This window comes from Armigeres subalbatus, chromosome 2, assembly GCF_024139115.2.
Source record: "Armigeres subalbatus isolate Guangzhou_Male chromosome 2, GZ_Asu_2, whole genome shotgun sequence".
Taxonomy (NCBI): Eukaryota; Metazoa; Arthropoda; class Insecta; order Diptera; family Culicidae; genus Armigeres; species Armigeres subalbatus.
The window spans coordinates 181,551,581-181,571,602 of NC_085140.1; the positions used below are offsets into that span (position 1 = coordinate 181,551,581).

At 41.1% G+C, this 20,022-nt stretch overlaps 1 protein-coding gene across 1 annotated transcript in view; it reads right to left on the reverse strand.

Moving 5' to 3' along the window:
* Positions 1 to 6,487: 6,487 nt before the first annotated feature.
* LOC134215575 (uncharacterized) overlaps positions 6,488 to 20,022 on the reverse strand; it is a 65,672-nt gene continuing 52,137 nt past the window's right edge. The window contains exons 6-7 of the mRNA XM_062694731.1: positions 6,706 to 8,963; positions 6,488 to 6,646 (exon numbers count right to left, since the gene is read on the reverse strand). Coding sequence (XP_062550715.1) covers positions 6,564 to 6,646; positions 6,706 to 8,963 — 2,341 coding nt within the window. The 3' untranslated portion in view covers positions 6,488 to 6,563. The remainder of the gene's footprint in view (positions 6,647 to 6,705; positions 8,964 to 20,022) is intronic.

Sequence of the window (20,022 nt, forward strand, 5' to 3'; positions counted from 1 at the left end):
GGGTGCAGATGGCGGATGGAAATCAATACCATTTCCAGGGTGACCACTAAACTTCCATTTTAAAATTCCCGCATATTTCCCGATATTTTTGAAAAATTCCCGATGCAATTTTGAAGATTTCAAATTTCTATTCTAATCTAAAAAAAATCCTGATTGATTATATTTTATTCAAAGAGTGCATTTAATTTTCGTTTCCTGACATAAATTTATTTAGTTTTATTGTGTCAGTCAATTGGCTAACTTAAGCTCAATTTTTAAGGCCTCTAACAATGTATTTTAAAAATCGATAGTTCTAAATCAACATTTGAAAAATTTGTAACAGCCAAAATTTATCCTTTCCAGTTCTTTGTCTATATGCAGACGAGGAACCGGGAAGAATAAATATGACTGTTACGCTCTTTTCAAATGTTGGTCTAGAGTAAACCTTAAAATAAAGTGAAGAAGCAGTTGAGAGAATAAACATTTTTGCGTCTGCCAATATTTTTTTACAGCCCTAGGTTGGCTCATCTCTTCTGCTGCAAACCACTTTAATAAAAATAATAATAATTATAACCTTCATGTTCTTCATTGCTTGTTACCCATCTGTATTTTTTTCCTCAATCTATTTTCAATTTTTGAGATTTATTTTACTTTGACCATTGATGTATTATTGATTTGATTATTTCTACTATTGGTACCTACACTACGGGGGCCCTCCTTAGCCGTGCGGTAAGACGCGCGGCTACAAAGCAAGACCATGCTGAGGGTGGCTGGGTTCGATTCCCGGTGCCGGTCTAGGCAATTTTAGGATTGGAAATTGTCTCGACTTCCCTGGGCATAAAAGTATTATCGCTTTAGTCTCATGATATATGAATGCAAATATGGTAACTCGGCTTAGAAACCTCGCAGTTAAGGCTCTATAAACCGTAATCAATCTGATAAAGACGATGATTTTATTCGAATCCGCACCAATACTAATAAAGTTTAGAACTAAATTCAATATTTTGATGCTATTTGCCGACTTACCTCAATCATTGCATATTCATTACATTTTCATATTAATTTTTCACTTATCCAAACTAACAATTACTGAGGAATTGCTGGAAAAACGCTGAAAACTGCTTTTTTACAAGACCGACATTCGCATTTTTATCGAACGCATACTAACTCCGAACGTTCGGAGCAAACACATACACACGCACTTGATTTTTCACTTGATTTTTTCCCACTGGTTCCTTGATTTAATCACTCCTAAAACATATTCACTAACTGAGTTTCACCTTTTTATTCAATCTTGACTACCGATCAATTCACTTCACGTCCAAAAACTGTCGAAAACTGCTTTCCAAAAATCGAAGTGAGAGACAAATTTGACGACCGTATTGTAAATGCAATAAAATGCGAAAGACTCAAATTCACTAGCGCAATAAGTGAAATATTGAGAACAAAATCTACGCGATGCCACTTCATTCAATCCGAACAATACAACGTATACGCCAGCCACGTCCACGCCAACAAACAAACAAAGGTGTGCATACACAAGAAAATGATCATCTCTTCACCGTTGCCAGATTTGTTTATTGGGAAAAATCATTGCTGTTTGTCGTATTGAACAAATAAACAAGAAATAAATATTTAAACATGTTATGTAAGCTTCTGTTACATTCCAAGTGGTGAATAAACAAAATTTAAACTGATAAATACCCATATATTTGATACACCGTGAACATGTGAGATTATATAAAATAAACATTTCGTCATGTTTGGCAACATTATGCATCAGCTGGCAAATTTTTAACACCCCATTTCCACCCACCCCAGTGTAAACAAAATTTATTTATCGCTGCTGCACTTTTCCGTACTAATTGCCTCACTATTACAGACAAGCGATACAGTCATTAATTTTCAAAACATTGTGATGGAGTCTTGAGCCTTAATAACTGTGGAAGTGCTTAATGAACACTAAGCTGCGAGGCGGCTCTGTCCCAGTGTGGGGATGTAATGCCAATAAGAAGAAGAAGAATAAGACCCACACATCCTGATTTTATTATGGCATCATAGTCCAGTCCTTCCTTCATCCTCTTGCTGGTTTATGATCAAACATCTAAATCATTAATCTAAAGCACTTCTTCTGTACAGCATTACCATGTGTTAAAATTAAGATGGTAACAACGAATGACCAGAGATTGTTGAGAAGTGTGCCTTGAATTGGACATAATTGGAAATACTCGACCAATGTCGACAAGTCTCCAGACCAAACTCGAGTCGCTTTTAAGAGAATAGCGATAAAGCTTCTTCATGAATCCACAAGCTGCAACGAAATGCTAATTAGCTTTTTCTCGGACTCTTGGAGATATCTATGGTCTCAGAAACCTGCAGAAACGTAGGTGGCAGCTTTCCATCATCACTACCGAGAGCTCTAGACTCGACATTATAGAATTCTGATTTCAATATCATTTTCATTATACATTCGACAAAGCCAAATAGTTTCCCAAATAGTTTTAAACGTTACGTGGAAAAACATATGCATTTAAAATAGTAATTTTTTTTTTTCATGTGATGTACTACAATAATTATACATGATTTAATTAAATGAACACCTGGTGACTTTTTTTACCGATTTTTTGTGTAATTTCAAGAAATTCCCGACTTTTTCCCGCATTTCCCGCATGGACTTTCAATTCCCGCATATTTCCCGCATTTCCCGATTTCCCGACTCACTGGTCACCCTGCATTTCGTTAAAAGATATCTCGTCAAATGACATTCAGTCGAATGACGTTTGTTCGAAAGGACATTACGATCAATGGACATTTGGTCGAATGGTCATTTTTGCAAAAAAAATATTTGTTCGCTAGAGACGTAGGACATTTGGTCGAATGAAGTACAGTCGAAAGGACACTACACCGAATGGACATTTAGTCGAAAGCAGATTTTAGAATGAGTAATCTTGGTACATTTCGTCGAATGGATATTTGTAAGAAAGAAACTTTAGTCAATCAACTTAATGATTTATTAAGGTGTTTCAAAAAGTTTCATATTATTAATTCTCCGTTCTTACCAATGAATGATGGGCACATAAAAAGAATAAATAATACGGAAACTATTAATATTCCCGACAGGATATTGATAATGACGAAACCCTCTTACCAACTACGATGAATCTATACCACCTGGACTAAAGACATTTCGACGATTGCGTGCAATACTGGCACTACTTAAAAAAATCGTTTTTGACATTTTGATGGCAAAGCAAGCGAATTAGTATGGCAAAAACCCAGGTTAAAATTCTCAATATATCAAAAGTTGAGCAAATTTAAAAAAAAATCGGAAATTTCATATAAATCTTCGAACTTAACGATTTGGTGGTTGAAAAATTCGTGTATTTGGGCCCCCTCGTAACCTCCGATAGCGAACGCCGTTCAAAACTGACTATCTACAAAACACTCATTAAACCGTTAATTCTCTTCGGACACGAGACCTGGACGATGTTCATGGAGGACCAACGCACACTTGAAATTGTTTAAATGAAAGTTACTGCGTACCATCTATGGTGGGGTGCAGATGGCGGATGGAAATCAATACCATTTCGCTGAAAGACATCTCGTCGAATGACATTTAGTCGAATAACGTTTGGTCGAAAGGACATTACGTTCAATGGACATTTGGTCGAATGGTCATTTAGTCGATTTTTTTTGTTCACTAGAAACCAAGGACGTTTGTCATGGACATTTAGTCGAAAGTAGATTTTAGAATGAATAATCTTGGTACATTTCGTCGTATGGATCTTTGTAAGAAGGAAACTTTAGTCAATCATAATTAAAAACCTAATGATTCATGGTGTTTCAAAAAGTCCCATAATTAATGCTCCAATTCTTACCAATGAATGATGGGTTCATAAATAAAATCTATATACATAAAAATGAATTTCTGTCTGTCTGAACCTTATAGACTCAGAAACTACTGAACCGATCGGCGATAAAATGTGTATGAAGAGGTTTTTGGGGCCGGGGAAGGTTCTTGAGATGGATTGAGACCCCTCCCTCCTTTGAAAAGGGGGGTTCCCATACAAATGAAACACAAATTTCTTTGTAACTCGAGAATTAATCAAGCAAATGGAACCAAATCTGATATGTGAAGGTATTGGAAAGGAAGATATGTTTCTGTGGTGGTTTGAAACCCCTCCCTCTTCTGTAAAGGGGGCTCCCATACAAATGAAACAGAAATTTCTGCATAACTCGAGAAATAATTAGAGAGTAAATTAATTTTCAGCGAAACGAAGTTCGTCGGGTCTGCTAGTAAATAATAAAGGAACGATTAATATTCCCGAGAGGATAATCATTTTGGCAAAACCCTTTTAACCATGGTTAGTTAACTTAAGTTAGTTAAGAAAGTTCCTTTTTTTAGTGAAAATTTTAAAATGTCGTTTCTGAACATTTACGGATTTCGAATTGTGCCTGTATTGCGCGAAACCAGCATAAGCATGAGCATGATTGACCGCCCACGGTTGCTACTCCGTTATTGCCAGGCCAGCTGTAATTACACAGAGAACCAATAGATGAAGTTTGGGACTAACATCATCTTCAATGTGTAAGAACTGGTGACCCAAAAATAAGCAATACCAGCAGCGGCCGTGTCCGAATGCAGGTCACTTTGATAGAAGCCGACGAGTCATCTGCACTTCCACGAGAAATCACTGGGATGTTGGATATGTGGGGTAGGGAGTATTGCAGGGTTCGTTTGGTAAACGGTCTGCCGTGTATAGCGTGTAGTTGTGATTTAAAACAAAACCAATCGAAAACCGCTGAATATTTTAATTATCGGATGCGAACTAAATTTTCACTTTCTGATTAACTTACTCACCCGCGCAAAGCAGAACAAAATTTCGGTGATCGGCCGATCGCTCTGCTTACCGGAGAATCTGAAACACGAGAAATCACGCACTGAACTGATTAACTTTATTACTGGCCGCGCAATGCAGAACACAGAGCACGAAACCGTCGATTAACTCGAATGATTATCTCGTTGTAAGACACTTGGTCGAAAATACATTATGTCGAATAGACATTAGGCCATATGGCCATTTGGGCTATATTAAGTTTTCGGCCATCCAGTAACGAATTATAGTTGGAAGTGAATTATATTCTGATCGAATTATTCTACAAATATTGTGTGAAAGAAAGAGTTTTCATGAGAAGAATAATAAAATCTATGCTGCACTTTACTTTCGATTAAATGTCCATTCGACCAAATATCTCTTCGACTATACTTCTTTTGGATGAAATGTCATTTGAGTAAATTTCATCACTCAAAATAATGTTCACTTAGAAGCTACTTGAAAACATATGCAGATATTTTCCATGTAGCTTCGTGTGTAAAAGTTAAATGATTTATTAGTGATGGCACTCATTATCCTTAATTCACTAGAAAATAAAACAAAATTTAAGTGAATTTTTGCTTGGCCATGTACTTAAATTTTAAGTGAAACTTTGATATTTTTTTCCTATAGTATCCCTATTAGTGATGTGTATCCCGTCCACTAGAAGCGGACGAGAGCAAAAATAGGAGTAGAAAATTATTTCATACTCAAACATTTTGCTTCGCAAATCGTTCTCATAATGCTTTTGCAAAATGTTTCATTAGCGATAGTTGATAAACATACATTTCGCTCTGAGAACCCCACTCATATATTTTTCATACATTCATTTTGAGTAGAATTCACTAGAAGAGTATATAGATATTATTTTCAATGTTTTCTAATGAATTCCACTACATTTCTTATTAAGATGCACTTGTGATTTGAGTAAGTTTTATTTGATTCCAGTGAGGCCGATGAAAGTTTCGATTTTTAAAGTCTACATGACTTTTCATAGTGGAATTAAAGTGACAATTATTTTGAGTGATTGTACCAAATGCATTGACAACAAAACATTGATGTCATTGGTTTTGAGCTAGTGTCAAAAAATAGAATAGAGGTCATTCGACCATCGGTACATAATGTTTTACTAAACTAAATTTACTAAAAAAAATTGGACCGGGAATCAAACACAGCCATCCTCAGCATGGTCTTGCTTTGTAGCCGCACATCTTACTGCACGGCTAAGGAGGGTCCCTATACGGTACGTGGGCAAGGAATGAACCACGATTTGGATTAGCTGTTGGCAGATCCATCCATCGTTCACACCACGACAATCGGACAACTGCGGTGGGCCAGGCACGTAGCAAAAATGTCGGACAATAATCTGGTGAAAATGGTTTTCGATAGCGATCCGATGGGCACAAGAAAGCAAGGTGGATGACGATTTGCCGTCCCAACGTAGAATGCGTGCTGGCGACATACAACCGAGTCGAATGGAGACGACACTACTGTTTAACAGTCGTACTGAGGCCACTTCAGCCTTGGGTTGAATATATAATAGTATTTCTGAAAGGTAAAAAATGATACTATGACATGAATAATAGATTACAAAAAAACAAATTTAGCGTAAAAATATGCTCAGCATCAAAAGTGATGTGCGAACATTAATTCATTTATTCATTTAAAAATCATTTATATCCACACTGTAATCAACGTGACACCAAAGTATTATGCATCATAAAAATTGATGATAAATTGTTCCTTCGTACTACCAGTCAGTGGTAAAACTTTATCAATCGTCATTGATGTTCCTTTAAAAAACGGAAAGATTAGCAGAAAAGATAAAATTAGACATTCAATACCTTCTCACCTAATTCTAACCAATTGTTTCCAAGTCCGGAATCTTTCCTAGCGGCCAACAGAGCATATCTTAAAGCAAACAAAGCTGACACACCCAAGTTATAGGCCGGCTCCCCTGTGGCCTTCGAGCGAAGTACTCCAGTAGGGTTGGATGAGTTTTGAAGCAATTTAATTCTGAAATCAGTCGGAATATCTTTCGCGCTTGGTGGTTTGTAGTTCCAAGTACGGTTGTTTATCAAAGCTCCCGTAGATTTATCATATACCAAGTGTTCCGTTAGAAAATATCCAACACCCATCATGAAAGCACCTTCAATTTGACCGATATCGATTCCTGGACTCATACTTTCACCAGTGTCCTCCAATATATCGACTCGAGCTAACCGACAGGCTCCCGTCAGCACATCCAGCTCCAACTCAGTGCAGCACATCGCCCACACTGTATAAGAGCTAAAGTCAGACTGTTTGGCAAAATGTCTGGCAACTAGACTTATATTCAACGAAAAACAGGTGCTAACGAGCTCCTCCCATGATGCAGCAGGGTTCGTTTCACGAATTGGTCGGATACGATTGACAAGAGTTTCACAAGCTCGCATAACAGCAAATGCTACACTGTCCGTTGTATTGCTTCCACCAGCAATGAAACCATTCGGTGATGTCATGCTGTTGAGTGGTTTGACAGATATTTTTTCCAAAGGAATTTTCAAAACATACGCAGCAACTTGAACGGCCTTTGTGTTAATTCCTTGGCCCATTTCAACCCCACTGTGGGTTATCGATACGCTACCGTCCAAGTGATGAATTGCCACCCACGCGTCAAACGGACCGCCATACACTATTTGATATGCTAGTGGAATCATCGATATGCCTCTTTTCCGCCAACGATTCTCGGAGTTTATCCTCTCTATCTCTGCCCTTCGTTCCTTGAATTCCGTATCCTTTTGAAATTCAGCATACATCTGACGTATTTTACTATCTTCCGGAATGTTCTCAAGTCGTACAACAGATGGATCAAGTCCTGTTTCATGGGCAATGTGTTCGAAAATTGTTTCAATTGAGGCATATGCTTCTGCAGAACCAGGTCCACGCAGCCAAGTATTACTTGCAACATCAGTTATTGCTACCTTTGGTATCAATCGCCACGAACTATCATCGTAGCAATTCTTAAAATGAGTCATATAAAACATTGAGAGAGGTTCATTGAGTGAGCAACCTGAATCGTGAATAAATGTGTTGGATAACTTCAATATTTTTCCCTTTTTAGTTACCGATACTTCATAATTATTCCAGCATCCTTGACGTTTGCCGATTGAGGACATATTAGCTTCAATGCTCATCACAAACCGGACAGGGCGGTGTGTATGGTAAGCGGCCAGGGCACATGCACTGGATATCTGTGCACTGCGACTGATTTTGGATCCAAAGGCACCGCCCACACGTCGACAATGGTAATTTACCCTATTTTGGGATATATTGAGCATTAGCGATATTGACGAGCTCACTTGATCAGGCCATTGGGTTGAACTGTATACATCCATACCATCTTCTTGAGGAATACACAAGCAACTCTGAGTCTCCATAGAATAATGGTACTGTCCAGCTAGATAAAATTTACCTTTTATGGTAATGTCTTCAGCGGCAGTAGTTTTGAACATTGGACCTGTACGGCTATTTGGTTGACTCATTATACGTTCAGTAGCTCCTGCCTTTACAACATCTTCAACCGTCGCGTAGATTTGCCCTTCGGTTTGACTATATACAGCGTCAACAAGAGAAATTGCCTGGTTGGCGATTTCGAATGATTCAGCAACAATTATTCCGATTGGTTGGCCATAATAGGCTATTTTACCACTGCACAAGACTTCTTCTGCTTCCACCCCAATTGGAAAGAAATGGTTAACTCCATACATCAGTGGCATAAAATCATTCCGCCCGGGGATGTCATTCGCAGAAAAGAAAGCCACAACGCCTGGAAGAGCCAGTGCTCTCGTCGCATCGATTCGTAAGATATTGCATTTAGCTTGACTAGCCGTGACAAATGCTGCATGCAACTCGTTATGGCGATGAGGAATATCGTTGATAAATTGCGCCTCCCCAGAAGTCTGAGCAAGGGCTTCGATTTTCGGAATGTTTTTCGTTAACGGCCAATTTCTAGGGTAAGTATCGAATGATTGAAACCCGGATGAGACAGGACGCTCTAGAGAGTTCGTTCCGGCTAAAAATCGTGGATCGACAATTTTGCTGTTTTTCGGTGCTGCACTGAGTACAAATCTGCAAAGATTTAAAAATAAAAAAAATAATAAAATAAAATATATGACAAAGTACACGACTAGAAGAGCATAACAAAAATTGAACACAATTTTAACATATTGTGATATTTATAACTTATTTTGATACAATTTTGTTCTCAGTAGCCATTATCTTTCAAATGTTGTAACAGGATTATATCATTATATGATTTGAAAAATGCTTAACACCGAATTGCCCAATAGTAGGCAATTAAAATAGATGGTGCAAAATCTCCCAGCCATAGGTATCACAACGCTGATATAATTTGAGAAGGTTGCCTTATTTGTTATGTTGTTATTTTCATGTTTTCGAAAAATATTCTTGTTCAGACAAAAACAAAAAAAATGATTGTTGATCACAATCTGGAGACCTATCACGACCTGTGAAAATTCCAACTGCACAGAAACAATATATTTTGTATCTGATTCTGTTATAAATTTCTAACAGAATATGTTATTTTTATGATAAAATTGTAACAAAATTTGATAGTTTTTTGTTTCCAGTAGTGCAGTTTTTGATAGAAATTTAGTTATTTTAACAACATCCTGCACCATGTTTCTAACAAATTTTGTTATAAAAATTTAGTATAACATAATAACATAGTATGATATAATTTTGATATGCCCTTCTAGTATATATACAGTAGGGTGTCCCAAAATTGGACCAAGTCTGGGATTTTGGGGGCTCAACCTTCAAATGAAAGCTTAGGGTATAACAAAAGAAAAGTTGTTCTACGACAACTCTGGGAAATGACGTTTAGGGGTGGCCCCGACGCGTTTTATGAAAAAAGTGCATTTTTTATAGGTAACATCGAAAATACCGGTATATCGGAAAGAAATTCGATGAAACCCATCCATTTTATATTTTTTACATTTAACTTAGGGTCTATACTTTATGGTAAAACTTTGATACCGCATGCTTTAGTTCTATATATTTTTCACTGATGCTTTAAATGCCCAAAAATGATGAATTTTTCTTAACATTTTTTTATTAATGCATCCAAAACGGGTATCCATCATAATGCTTTCGAAACTAGATATACATAGAAAGATGGGGAATTTTATAACAAATATTTTGCTAAAAATAGCAACCTTCTATCTCTATCCGTTTAAAAGTTATTCACGATTTACTGCAGCTTGGAAAAAGACTTTTTGAAATTTCGGATCATAATACCTGGATCATGTTTAAGTAAAGAAACGCCTACTTTTCCATACCAACCAAATGAGTGCTTTAATAACCAATACAGAATTCATATGAGTTGCATAAAATTGATTTTAATACTTATTTGAGTGTTATAATGGAAACCCAACGATGGACCAGCAGTAGCATGACTGACTACAAATTGTTCAGTTAGTCTGTGTGAGTACTCAAATAGATTGATGAATATGGTTTCAAAACTACCCATAGGTAGGTTCAGCTATCGTTTCATGGTTTGGTGAGCTGTGCAATGTTTCACGATAACATGGAAATAAATTGTTTTCTGACCAACTTGATTTTTTAACCAGCACGATCATGTGAAGTTAATCCGGCTGGATCATTTTGGTCCCGATTTATCGATGCAATCAATTTATCATTGTATTCAGTATTAGTAGGCAAAATAATTCGTAATTAGTGTAGATTGTTCTTATTTCCAGAGATTTCCAGAGATGCCAAATATTTCAATATGCATTATAAAATAATAATGATAATAGTAATTTGTGTAACTAGTTGCAAAAAGATGATTAAATCAGCATGGTTGTACGTTTATCCAACGAGGCTTGCCGAATGAGATAAATACTACGAGTGCTGATAAAATCGAGTTTTGCAATTAGTTGCACACACTATTTTTGCAATGGCGTAAAATGAGCTATAAATATGACAAATCGATATCAAAATGATCTAGTTGGATTTGCTTCACATGATCGTTCTTGCAAAAAATCAAGATGGTCACAAAACAACTAATTTCCATGTTATCGAGAAACATTGCACAGCTCGACAAACCACGACACTACCTATGGGTAGTTTTGAAACCATATTCACCAATCTATTTGAGCACTCACCCAGACTAACTGAACAATTTGTAGTCAGTCATGTTACTGCTGGTCCATCGTTGGGTTTCCATTATAACACTCAAATAAGTATTGAAATCAATTTTATGCAACTCATATGAATACTATATTAGTTATTAAAGCGCTCATTTGGTTGGTATGGAAAAGTAGGCGTTTTTTTTTACTTAAACATGATCCAGGTATTATGATCCGAAATTTCAAAAGGTATTTTCCAACCCCGTGGCAAGACATGCTTTTCAGCGTAGCGAACATCTTCATGAATATGTCCAGCATACATTTTGAAAAGTACTTCTCCCGAATCGTGCGTTTACAAGCAACTACATTTTATCCAAACTATTGTTGGCTACATATTTTCAAATTTTCAAAAATAATACCAGCTATTATGGGCATGTAAATATAATCCTAAAACATTTTTCTGCACACCATTTATTTCATTTCAATTTCACTATTGAATGTTGTTCGAATTGCATCCCCGGACCATTTCAACTGTGATGCTCATCGCAGTATAAACAATAATAATATCTTTTGTTTGATTCGGAGCGGGAGAACAAGTTACGAAATATGATTCCGTGTAGCGTTTGATTTCACCTATCGATTCACTCCAATTCGTTAGTTTATTATATTTTATCATCAAATAACATAATTCCCATGGTCAAAGATGGAAATCTTGCAAATTATTTCGAAAACAATTTTCAGATTTAACCAAAACAAATAGTAAACAAAACACATAATGTTTATTTTCGTACAATAACAACGGACGGTAATGAGCTACCGTCCGTGGACATGGTGGCTATTGTCAAACCCCTTGTGGTAGTATAGGACGCCAGGGGGGTGGTCTTTTCCAAGCTGCAGTAAATCGTGAATAACTTTTAAACGGATAGAGATAGAAGGTTGCTATTTTTAGCAAAATATTCGTTATAAAATTCCCCATCTTTCTATGTATATCTATGTTTTGAAAGCATTATGATGGATACCCGTTTAGGATGCATTAATAAAAAAATATTAAGAAAAATTCATCATTTTTGGGCATTTAAAGCATCAGTGAAAAATATATAGAGCTAAAACATGCGGTATCAAAGTTTTACCATAAAGTATAGACCCTAAGTTAAATGTAAAAAATATAAAATGGATGGGTTTCATCGAATTTCTTTCCGATATACCGGTATTTTCGATGTTACCTATAAAAAATGCACCTTTTTCATAAAACGCGTCGGGGCCACCCCTAAGCGTCATTTCCCAGAGTTGTCGTAGAACAATTTTTCTTTTGTTTTACCCTAAGCTTTCATTTGAAGGTTGAGCCCCCAAAATCCCAGACATTGTCCAATTTTGGGACACCCTAATATACAGTGACGGAAAAAAGTATTCGTGGTTAACATGTTCATGGAGAAAACCCAAGAGATATCAGTATCTTTTAACTAAACTTATATTTCTTACCTCAATTCGCATTCGAAATGCATTGCATTCGAATTATTGATGCACAAAAACTATGAAGTTATTGGTTTATATTTATGAAAAAACAGCAATTATATAATTAAAATAAAATGTGTCAAAAGACTTGGGAAAAAGTATGTCTAATTCCAGATGCTATCAATGAACCCCACTCAAAACGGGGAATGGTCGTTTGGCCGCAACCTATTCGGCCGGAAGCCATTTGGCTGAATGCCACTAGGCTGAACAAACCATTAGGCCAATCTGGCCGAAAGTCATTTGGCCGAAAGGGTCATCCGGCCGAATAGGACATTTGGAAGAAAGGGTCTTTTGTCCGAAAGGTTCTTTTGGCCGAAAGGGTTATTTGGTCCAAAGGGTCATTTGCCCGAAAAGGTCATATGGCCAAAAGCGTCATTTGGCCAAAAGGGTTATTTGGTCGAATAGGACATTTGGCCGAATAAGACATTTGGCCGAATAGGACATTTGGACGAATAGGACATTTGACCGACAGGACAATTGGCCGAATAGGAGAGAGACGTTCCACTACTTAGTAAGAAGCTCACTTTTTACAGTAAGAAGTGAGAAATGAGTAGTGAGAAGTGAGTAGTGAGACGTCTCACTTCTCACTTCGCACTACTCACCTTCCACAGTGAGAAGTGAGAAATAAGTAGTGAGAAGTGAGACGTCTCACTTTCACTACTTATTTCCCGCTACGTATGCGCATCAATCCTAATCCACCTTGTGGTGATGATGCCTAAATGCGTGTTTTCTCCACAATCGTAGCCAGAGAGGGTACTCTTTAAAAAAAGACAATGATTTTTCAAGAATTTTGGAACGTTCCAATCAATGCAACTTCGAATGCAACTTATTGCGAGTAAACCGGACAATTGGTACCAATTAACAATTATTTTCGAGCGTCTTAGGAGAAAAACCGTTTAAAACCGTGTAATTAGTACCAAGTTCCAAAAATAAGGGCCCGAAACCAGTATAATGTTGGTCACCACAACCGGAAAATGCAATGCTGTAAAAAATACCAGCAAACTTTTTGACATGATTATTTTCATTGAACCGATATAAAATCCGGAAATAGTCATTACACTTGCCTTTTGGAAATAATTCAGTCCAATTTGAGGCCGTATTCAGCACAACAATATATTGGAAAGCTCCCTATTTTAACAGATAAAATCATGTGATCAACTGTAGCTACTACGAATGCGAGTCAGTTCACTCCAGTATGAGCAATAAAATATCGTGCTGACATTACGCACAAATGACAATCTTCAAAATAACTATTATTGATCAGTGTTGATATCTGAACATGGGTACCAATAACCGGGTAATCCCCACAACCGCAACCGGGCAACTTTCCCTACTAACTCTTCTTATGGCGCGTGATTAAACCTACTTTTAAAAATCGTGGTGATAGTTTCAATATGTGTATAGAACTTCAGCATTTTGCAACACAAGTGGAATTATGAAATCGTGATATGAATATGAGGATAATGACAACCATGAAGGCAGTTCCAAGGTCTTTAAGAGAGCCTCCGGTGGCATTAAAACCGTCTATTTTCTAAATATCACAAGGGCATTGGAACTGTCCTCCAATGTCCGGCCAATATCTAAAGAATCAAATTGGGATAACCCAATTTTACTTGTCTTGCAAAATGGCGATAGTTTGAGGAATTTTGAAAATGGCCGATTTAGATGCCTCCGGAGCAAGGAATGTAATTGTCGCTGAAAAATGCAAAAAAATCAACAAAAGAGAATAGTTATCACTGGCGTGCACAGTATAAAAAATAATTTTAAAAAAATACCCGAGGAGTGTATTGGGAATAATAAAATAGTTTGAGATATGTATAAAAAATATGTAACTTAAAAAAAGGCTACGCACCCTTGGATGAGTTACGCAAAATGTATATTGTGCCTCGTTCCGACACAGGGATTGTGTCTTCATCCGAGGTCTTCATCAGAGGAAATTACATGTTGGATATTAAGTCGTGTGATAGAAATGAGTGTCAAAGTTTACCTACGTGCGAACGTAGCAACAAGGTGCATGAAATGGTAAGATGAAACATGCAGCACCAAGATGGTGGATGGGATGGCAAAGTGGTGCACGGTTTGACCAGATGGTGCATGGTTCTGCATGGTGGCGCATGCAGCACGGAGATGGTTGATGGGATGGCAAAGTGGTGCACGGTTTGACCAGATGGTGCATGGTTCTGCAGGGTGGCGCATGCTGCACCAAGATGGTGGATGGGATGGCAAAGTGGTGCACGGTTTGACCAGATGGTGCATGGTTCTGCAGGGTGGCGCATGCAGCACCGAGATGGTGGATGGGATGGCAAAGTGGTGCACGGTTTGACCAGATGGTGCATGGTTCTGCAAGGTGGCGCATGCAGCACAAAGATGGTTGATGGGATGGCAAAGTGGTGCACGGTTTGACCAGATGGTGCATGGTTCTGCAGGGTGGCGCAAGCTGCACCAAGATGGTGGATGGGATGGCAAAGTGGTGCACGGTTTGACCAGATGATGCAGGGTTGTGCACGGTGGCGCATGCAGCACCAAGATGCTGGATGAGAAGGCAAAGTGGTGCATTGTTCTGCAAGGTGGCGCATGCAGCACCAAGATGGTGGATGAGAAGGCAAAGTGGTGCACGGTTTGACCAGATGGGGCATGGTTCTGCACGGTGGCGCATGCAGCGCCGAGATGGTGGATGGGAGGGCAAAGTGGTGCATGGTTCTGCAAGGTGGCGCAAGCTGCACCAAGATGGTGGATGGGATGGCAAAGTGGTGCACGGTTTGACCAGATGGTGCATGGTTGTGCACGGTGGCGCATGCAGCACCAAGATGATGGATGAGAAGGCAAAGTGGTGCATTGTTCTGCAAGGTGGCGCATGCAGCACCAAGATGGTGGATGAGAAGGCAAAGTGGTGCACGGTTTGACCAGATGGTGCATGGTTCTGCACGGTGGCGCATGCAGCACCGAGATGGTGGATGGGATGGCAAAGTGGTGCATGGTTCTGCAAGGTTGGGCATGCAGCACCAAGATGGTGGATGGGATGGCAAAGTGGTGCACGGTTTGACCAGATGGTGCATGGTTGTGCACGGTGGCGCATGCAGCACCGAGATGGTGGATGGGATGGCAAAGTGGTGCATGGTTCTGCAAGGTGGCGCATGCAGCACCAAGATGGTGGATGAGAAGGCAAAGTGGTGCACGGTTTGACCAGATGGTGCATGGTTCTGCAGGGTGGCGCATGCAGCACCGAGATGGTGGATGGGATGGCAAAGTGGTGCATGGTTCTGCAGGGTGGCGCATGCAGCACCAAGATGGTGGATGGGATGGCAAAGTGGTACACGGTGCAGGGTGGCGCATGCAGCACCTTGGTTCTGCACGGTGGCGCATCCAGCACCGAGATGGTGGATGGGATGGCAAAGTGGTGCATGGTTTAGCAGGGTGGCGCATGCAGCACCGAGATGTTGGATGGGATGGAAAAGTGGTGCACGGTTTGACCAGATGGTGCATGGTTCTGCACGGTGGCGCATGCTGCACCAAGATGGTGGATGGGATGGCAAAGTGGTGCACAGTTTGACCAAATGGTGCATGGTTCTACAGTGTGGCGCATACTGCACCAAGATGGTGGATGAGATGGCAAAGTGGTGCATGGTTTGACCAGATGGTGCATGGTTCTGCAGGGTGGCGCATGCTGCACCAAGATGGTGGATGGGATGGCAAAGTGGTGCACGGTTTGACCAGATGGTGCATGGTTCTGCAGGGTGGCGCATGCTGCACCAAGATGGTGAATGAGATGGCAAAGTGGTGCATGACTTGACCAGATGGTGCATGGTTCTGCACAGTGGCGCATGCAGCACCAAGATGGTGAATGGGATGGCAAAGTGGTGCACAACTTGACCAGATGGTGCATGGTTCTGCACAGTGGCGCATGCAGCACCAAGATGGTGAATGGGATGGCAAAGTGGTGCACGGTTTGACCAGATGGTGCATGGTTCTGCACGGTGGCGCATGCAGCACCAGGTGGATGGGATGGCAAAGTGGTGCACGGTTTGACCAGATGGCGCATGGTTCTGCGAGGTGGCGCAGCATGGTTATGCAGGGTGGCGCATGCAGCACCAAGATGGTGAATGAGGTTGCAAATAGGCGCATTATTCGACCAGATGGTGCATGAATTTGCAGGTAGCGCATGTATCACCAAAATAGTGGATGAAATGGCAAAGTGGCGCACTATTCGACCAGAAGGTGCATGGTTTTGCACCGTGGCGCATGCAACACCAAGATGGTGGATGAGATGGCAAAGTGGTGCAAAGTTTGATCAGGTGGTGCATGGTTCTGCACAGTGGCGCAAGCAGCTCGAAGATGGTAAATGGGGAGACTAAATGGTGCACGTTTTGACCAGGTGGTGCATGATATAGCCAAACAGAGCAAGGCGCACTAAGATGGTGAATTGGATGGCAAAGTGGTGAACGGTCTTACTAGTTGGTGCATGAAATGGCAAGGTGGCGCATGCAACACGAAGATGGTGAATGGGAAGGCGAAATGGCCCACGGTCTAACCAGGTGGTGCATGAAATGGAAAAGTGGCACATGCAGCAAGAAGATGGTGAATAGGGTGGCTTAGTGGTGCGCGGTTTAACCAGGAGGAACATGATATGGCCAAATAGCGCAAGGCGCGCCATGATGGTGACTGGGTGTGGCAAATTGGCGCACGGTCTAGGTTGTGCATGATATGGAAAGGTGGCGCATGCAGCACGAAGATAGTGAATGGAGTGGCAAAGTGGCGCACTGTCTAACCAGGAGGTGCATGATATGGCCAAACAGAGCAAGGCGCACCAAGATGATGAATGGGGTGGCAAAGTGGCCCACGGTCTAACCAGGTGGTGCATGAAATGGCCAAACAGAGCAAGGCGCACCAAGGTGGCAAAGTGGCCAGGTGGTGATTGAAATGACAAGGCGGCGCACACCATACCAAGATGGTGGACGAGGGGGCAAAGTTTTGCATAGTTTGACCAGGTGGTGGATAGAATGGCCTGACGAAGCATACCATACCAAGATGGTGGATGGAATGGCAAAGTGGTGCACAGTTTGATCAGGTGGTGCATGAAAAGGCCAGATGAAGCATACCACGCCAAGATAATGGGTGATGTGGCAAAGTGGTGCACAGTTTGACCAAGTGGAGCATATCGCACCAAGATAGTGGATGGAGTGGCAAAGTGGTGCATAGTTCGAATAGGTGGTGCATGAAAGGGGCAGACGAAGCATACCACAACAAGACTGTGAATATAGTGGCAAGTGGTCTGCGGTTTGACCGGGTGGTGCATGAAGTGGCGAAATGGAACAAACCCCACCAAGATGGAGGAAGGGGTGGCAAAGTGGAACACGGCTTGACCAGGTGGTGCATGAAATGGCCGAATCGGGCAAGTCGCACCATGATGATGGATGGGGTGGCAAAGTGGTCCGCGGTTTGACCGGGTGGTGCATGAAGTGGCGAAATGGAACAAACCCCACCAAGAGGGGTGGCAAAGTGGAATGGAATGATGATGGATGGGGTGGCAAAGTGGTCCGCGGTTTGACCGGGTGGTGCATGAAGTGGCGAAATGGAACAAACCCCACCAAGAGGGGTGGCAAAGTGGAACACGGCTTGACCAGGTGGTGCATGAAATGGCCGAATCGGGCAAGTCGCACCATGATGATCGATGGGGTGGCAAAGTGGTCCGCGGTTTGGTGCATAAATTGGCCAAATGAAGCAAACCGCACTAAAATGGTGGAATAGGTGGCAAAGTGATCCACATTTTGACCTGATGGTGCAAAAATTGGCCAAATGGAGCAAACCGCACATGGAGGAAGAGACTGCAAAGTGGCGCACGGTTTGACCGGGTGGTGCATGAAACGGCCATATCGAGCAAATCGCACCAAGATGATACATGGGGGACAAAGTGGTCAACGGTTTGACCAGGGGATCCATAAATTGCCAAATGGACAAACGCACCAAGTTGCAGGTAGGGGTGGCAAAGTGGCGTACGGCTTGACTGGGGCGTGCATGATACAGCCAAAACGAGCATAACGCATCAAGATGGTTGATAACTTGGAAAAGTAGCGCATGTTTGCTCGGGTGGTGCATAAAATGGTCTAATCGAGCATACCTCACCAACAGGGTGAATGGGGTTGCAAAGTGGTGCACGGTTGGCCCGGGTGGCAAAGTGGCACAAGGCTTGGCCGGGTGACGCAAGAAATAGTCAAATCGCACCAAGATGGTTAATGGTGGATGGTGCATGAAGTGGCCAAATGAAGCAAACCGCACCAAGATGTAGGAAAGGGTGGTTAAGAGGCGCATTGGTTGGTGCATGAAATTGCCAAAACGAGCTTACCACACCAAAATGGTGGATGGGGCGATAAAATGGTTTGCGATTTGACCAGGTTTTGCAAGAAGTGAACAAATGGAGCATTCCGCACTAAGATGGAGGAAGGGGTGGCAAAGGGGCGCTCGGTTTTCCTGGATGGTGCAAGAAACAGTCAAATAGCACCAAGATGGCTCATGGGGTGGAAAAGTGGCGCATGGCTTGACCGGTGATTTATTTTATTGTTTTCAACTGAAATTCGTTCATTCCCAAAATACAATAGATGTGCCAGTGCAGGACCATACCGATATGAGTGGGTTTGTGTATGGAAAGACCGGAAAAGCAAGCCGAAAGACTCGGTTAGTTTGCGTGACGGAGGGGAATCCGCTTGCGTGAATTTCAATGTTTTCAGCAGGAATTTGTTAGTTCCAATATGCATTTGTTGTTTTGCTGCAGGAATCCGACAATCCGGATGTTTAGGATTATGGGAAGCACGGGGAGGGTCACCCGCACATTCTCCGGGTGCAATCCGGATGTTTGCGATTATAAAAATAACGGGAAACGCCGTCCGGAACACTTTGTTTACAAATCGCGGGGGGATTTTTTTTTCTAATTTTCGACAGAAATTTGTTGACTTCCAGAAGGCGATCGGTGTTCCGGTGCAGGGGCAGATCGATCTGGTCGAATTTGTGCTTGGAAAGATCGAAAAAGCAATCCGAAAGACTCGGTTAGTTTGCGTGACTGAGCGGGAATCCGCTCGCGTTAATTTCAATATTTTCAGCAGGAATTTGTTAGTTCCAAAAATGCATTTGTTGTTCCGCTGCAGGAACCAGACAATCCGGATGTTTAGGATTGTGGGAAGCACGGGGTGGGTCACCCCTCGGGTTACCCGAACATTCTCCGGGTGCAATCCGGATGTTTGCGATTATGAAAATAAAGGGAAACACCGTCCGGAACACCGAGCGGAACATTTTTTTCTCATTTTCGACAGAAATTTGATGACTTCCAGAAGGCGATCGGTGTTCCAGAGCAGGAACAGATCGATCTGGACGGATTTATGTTTGGTAAGATCGAAAAAGCAATCCGAAAGACTCGGTTGGTTTGCGTGACGGGCAGGAATCCGCTCGCGTTAATTTCAATATTTGCAGCAGGAATTTGCTAGTTCCAAAAATGCATTTGTTGTTCCGCTGCAGGAACCAGACAATTCGGATGTTTA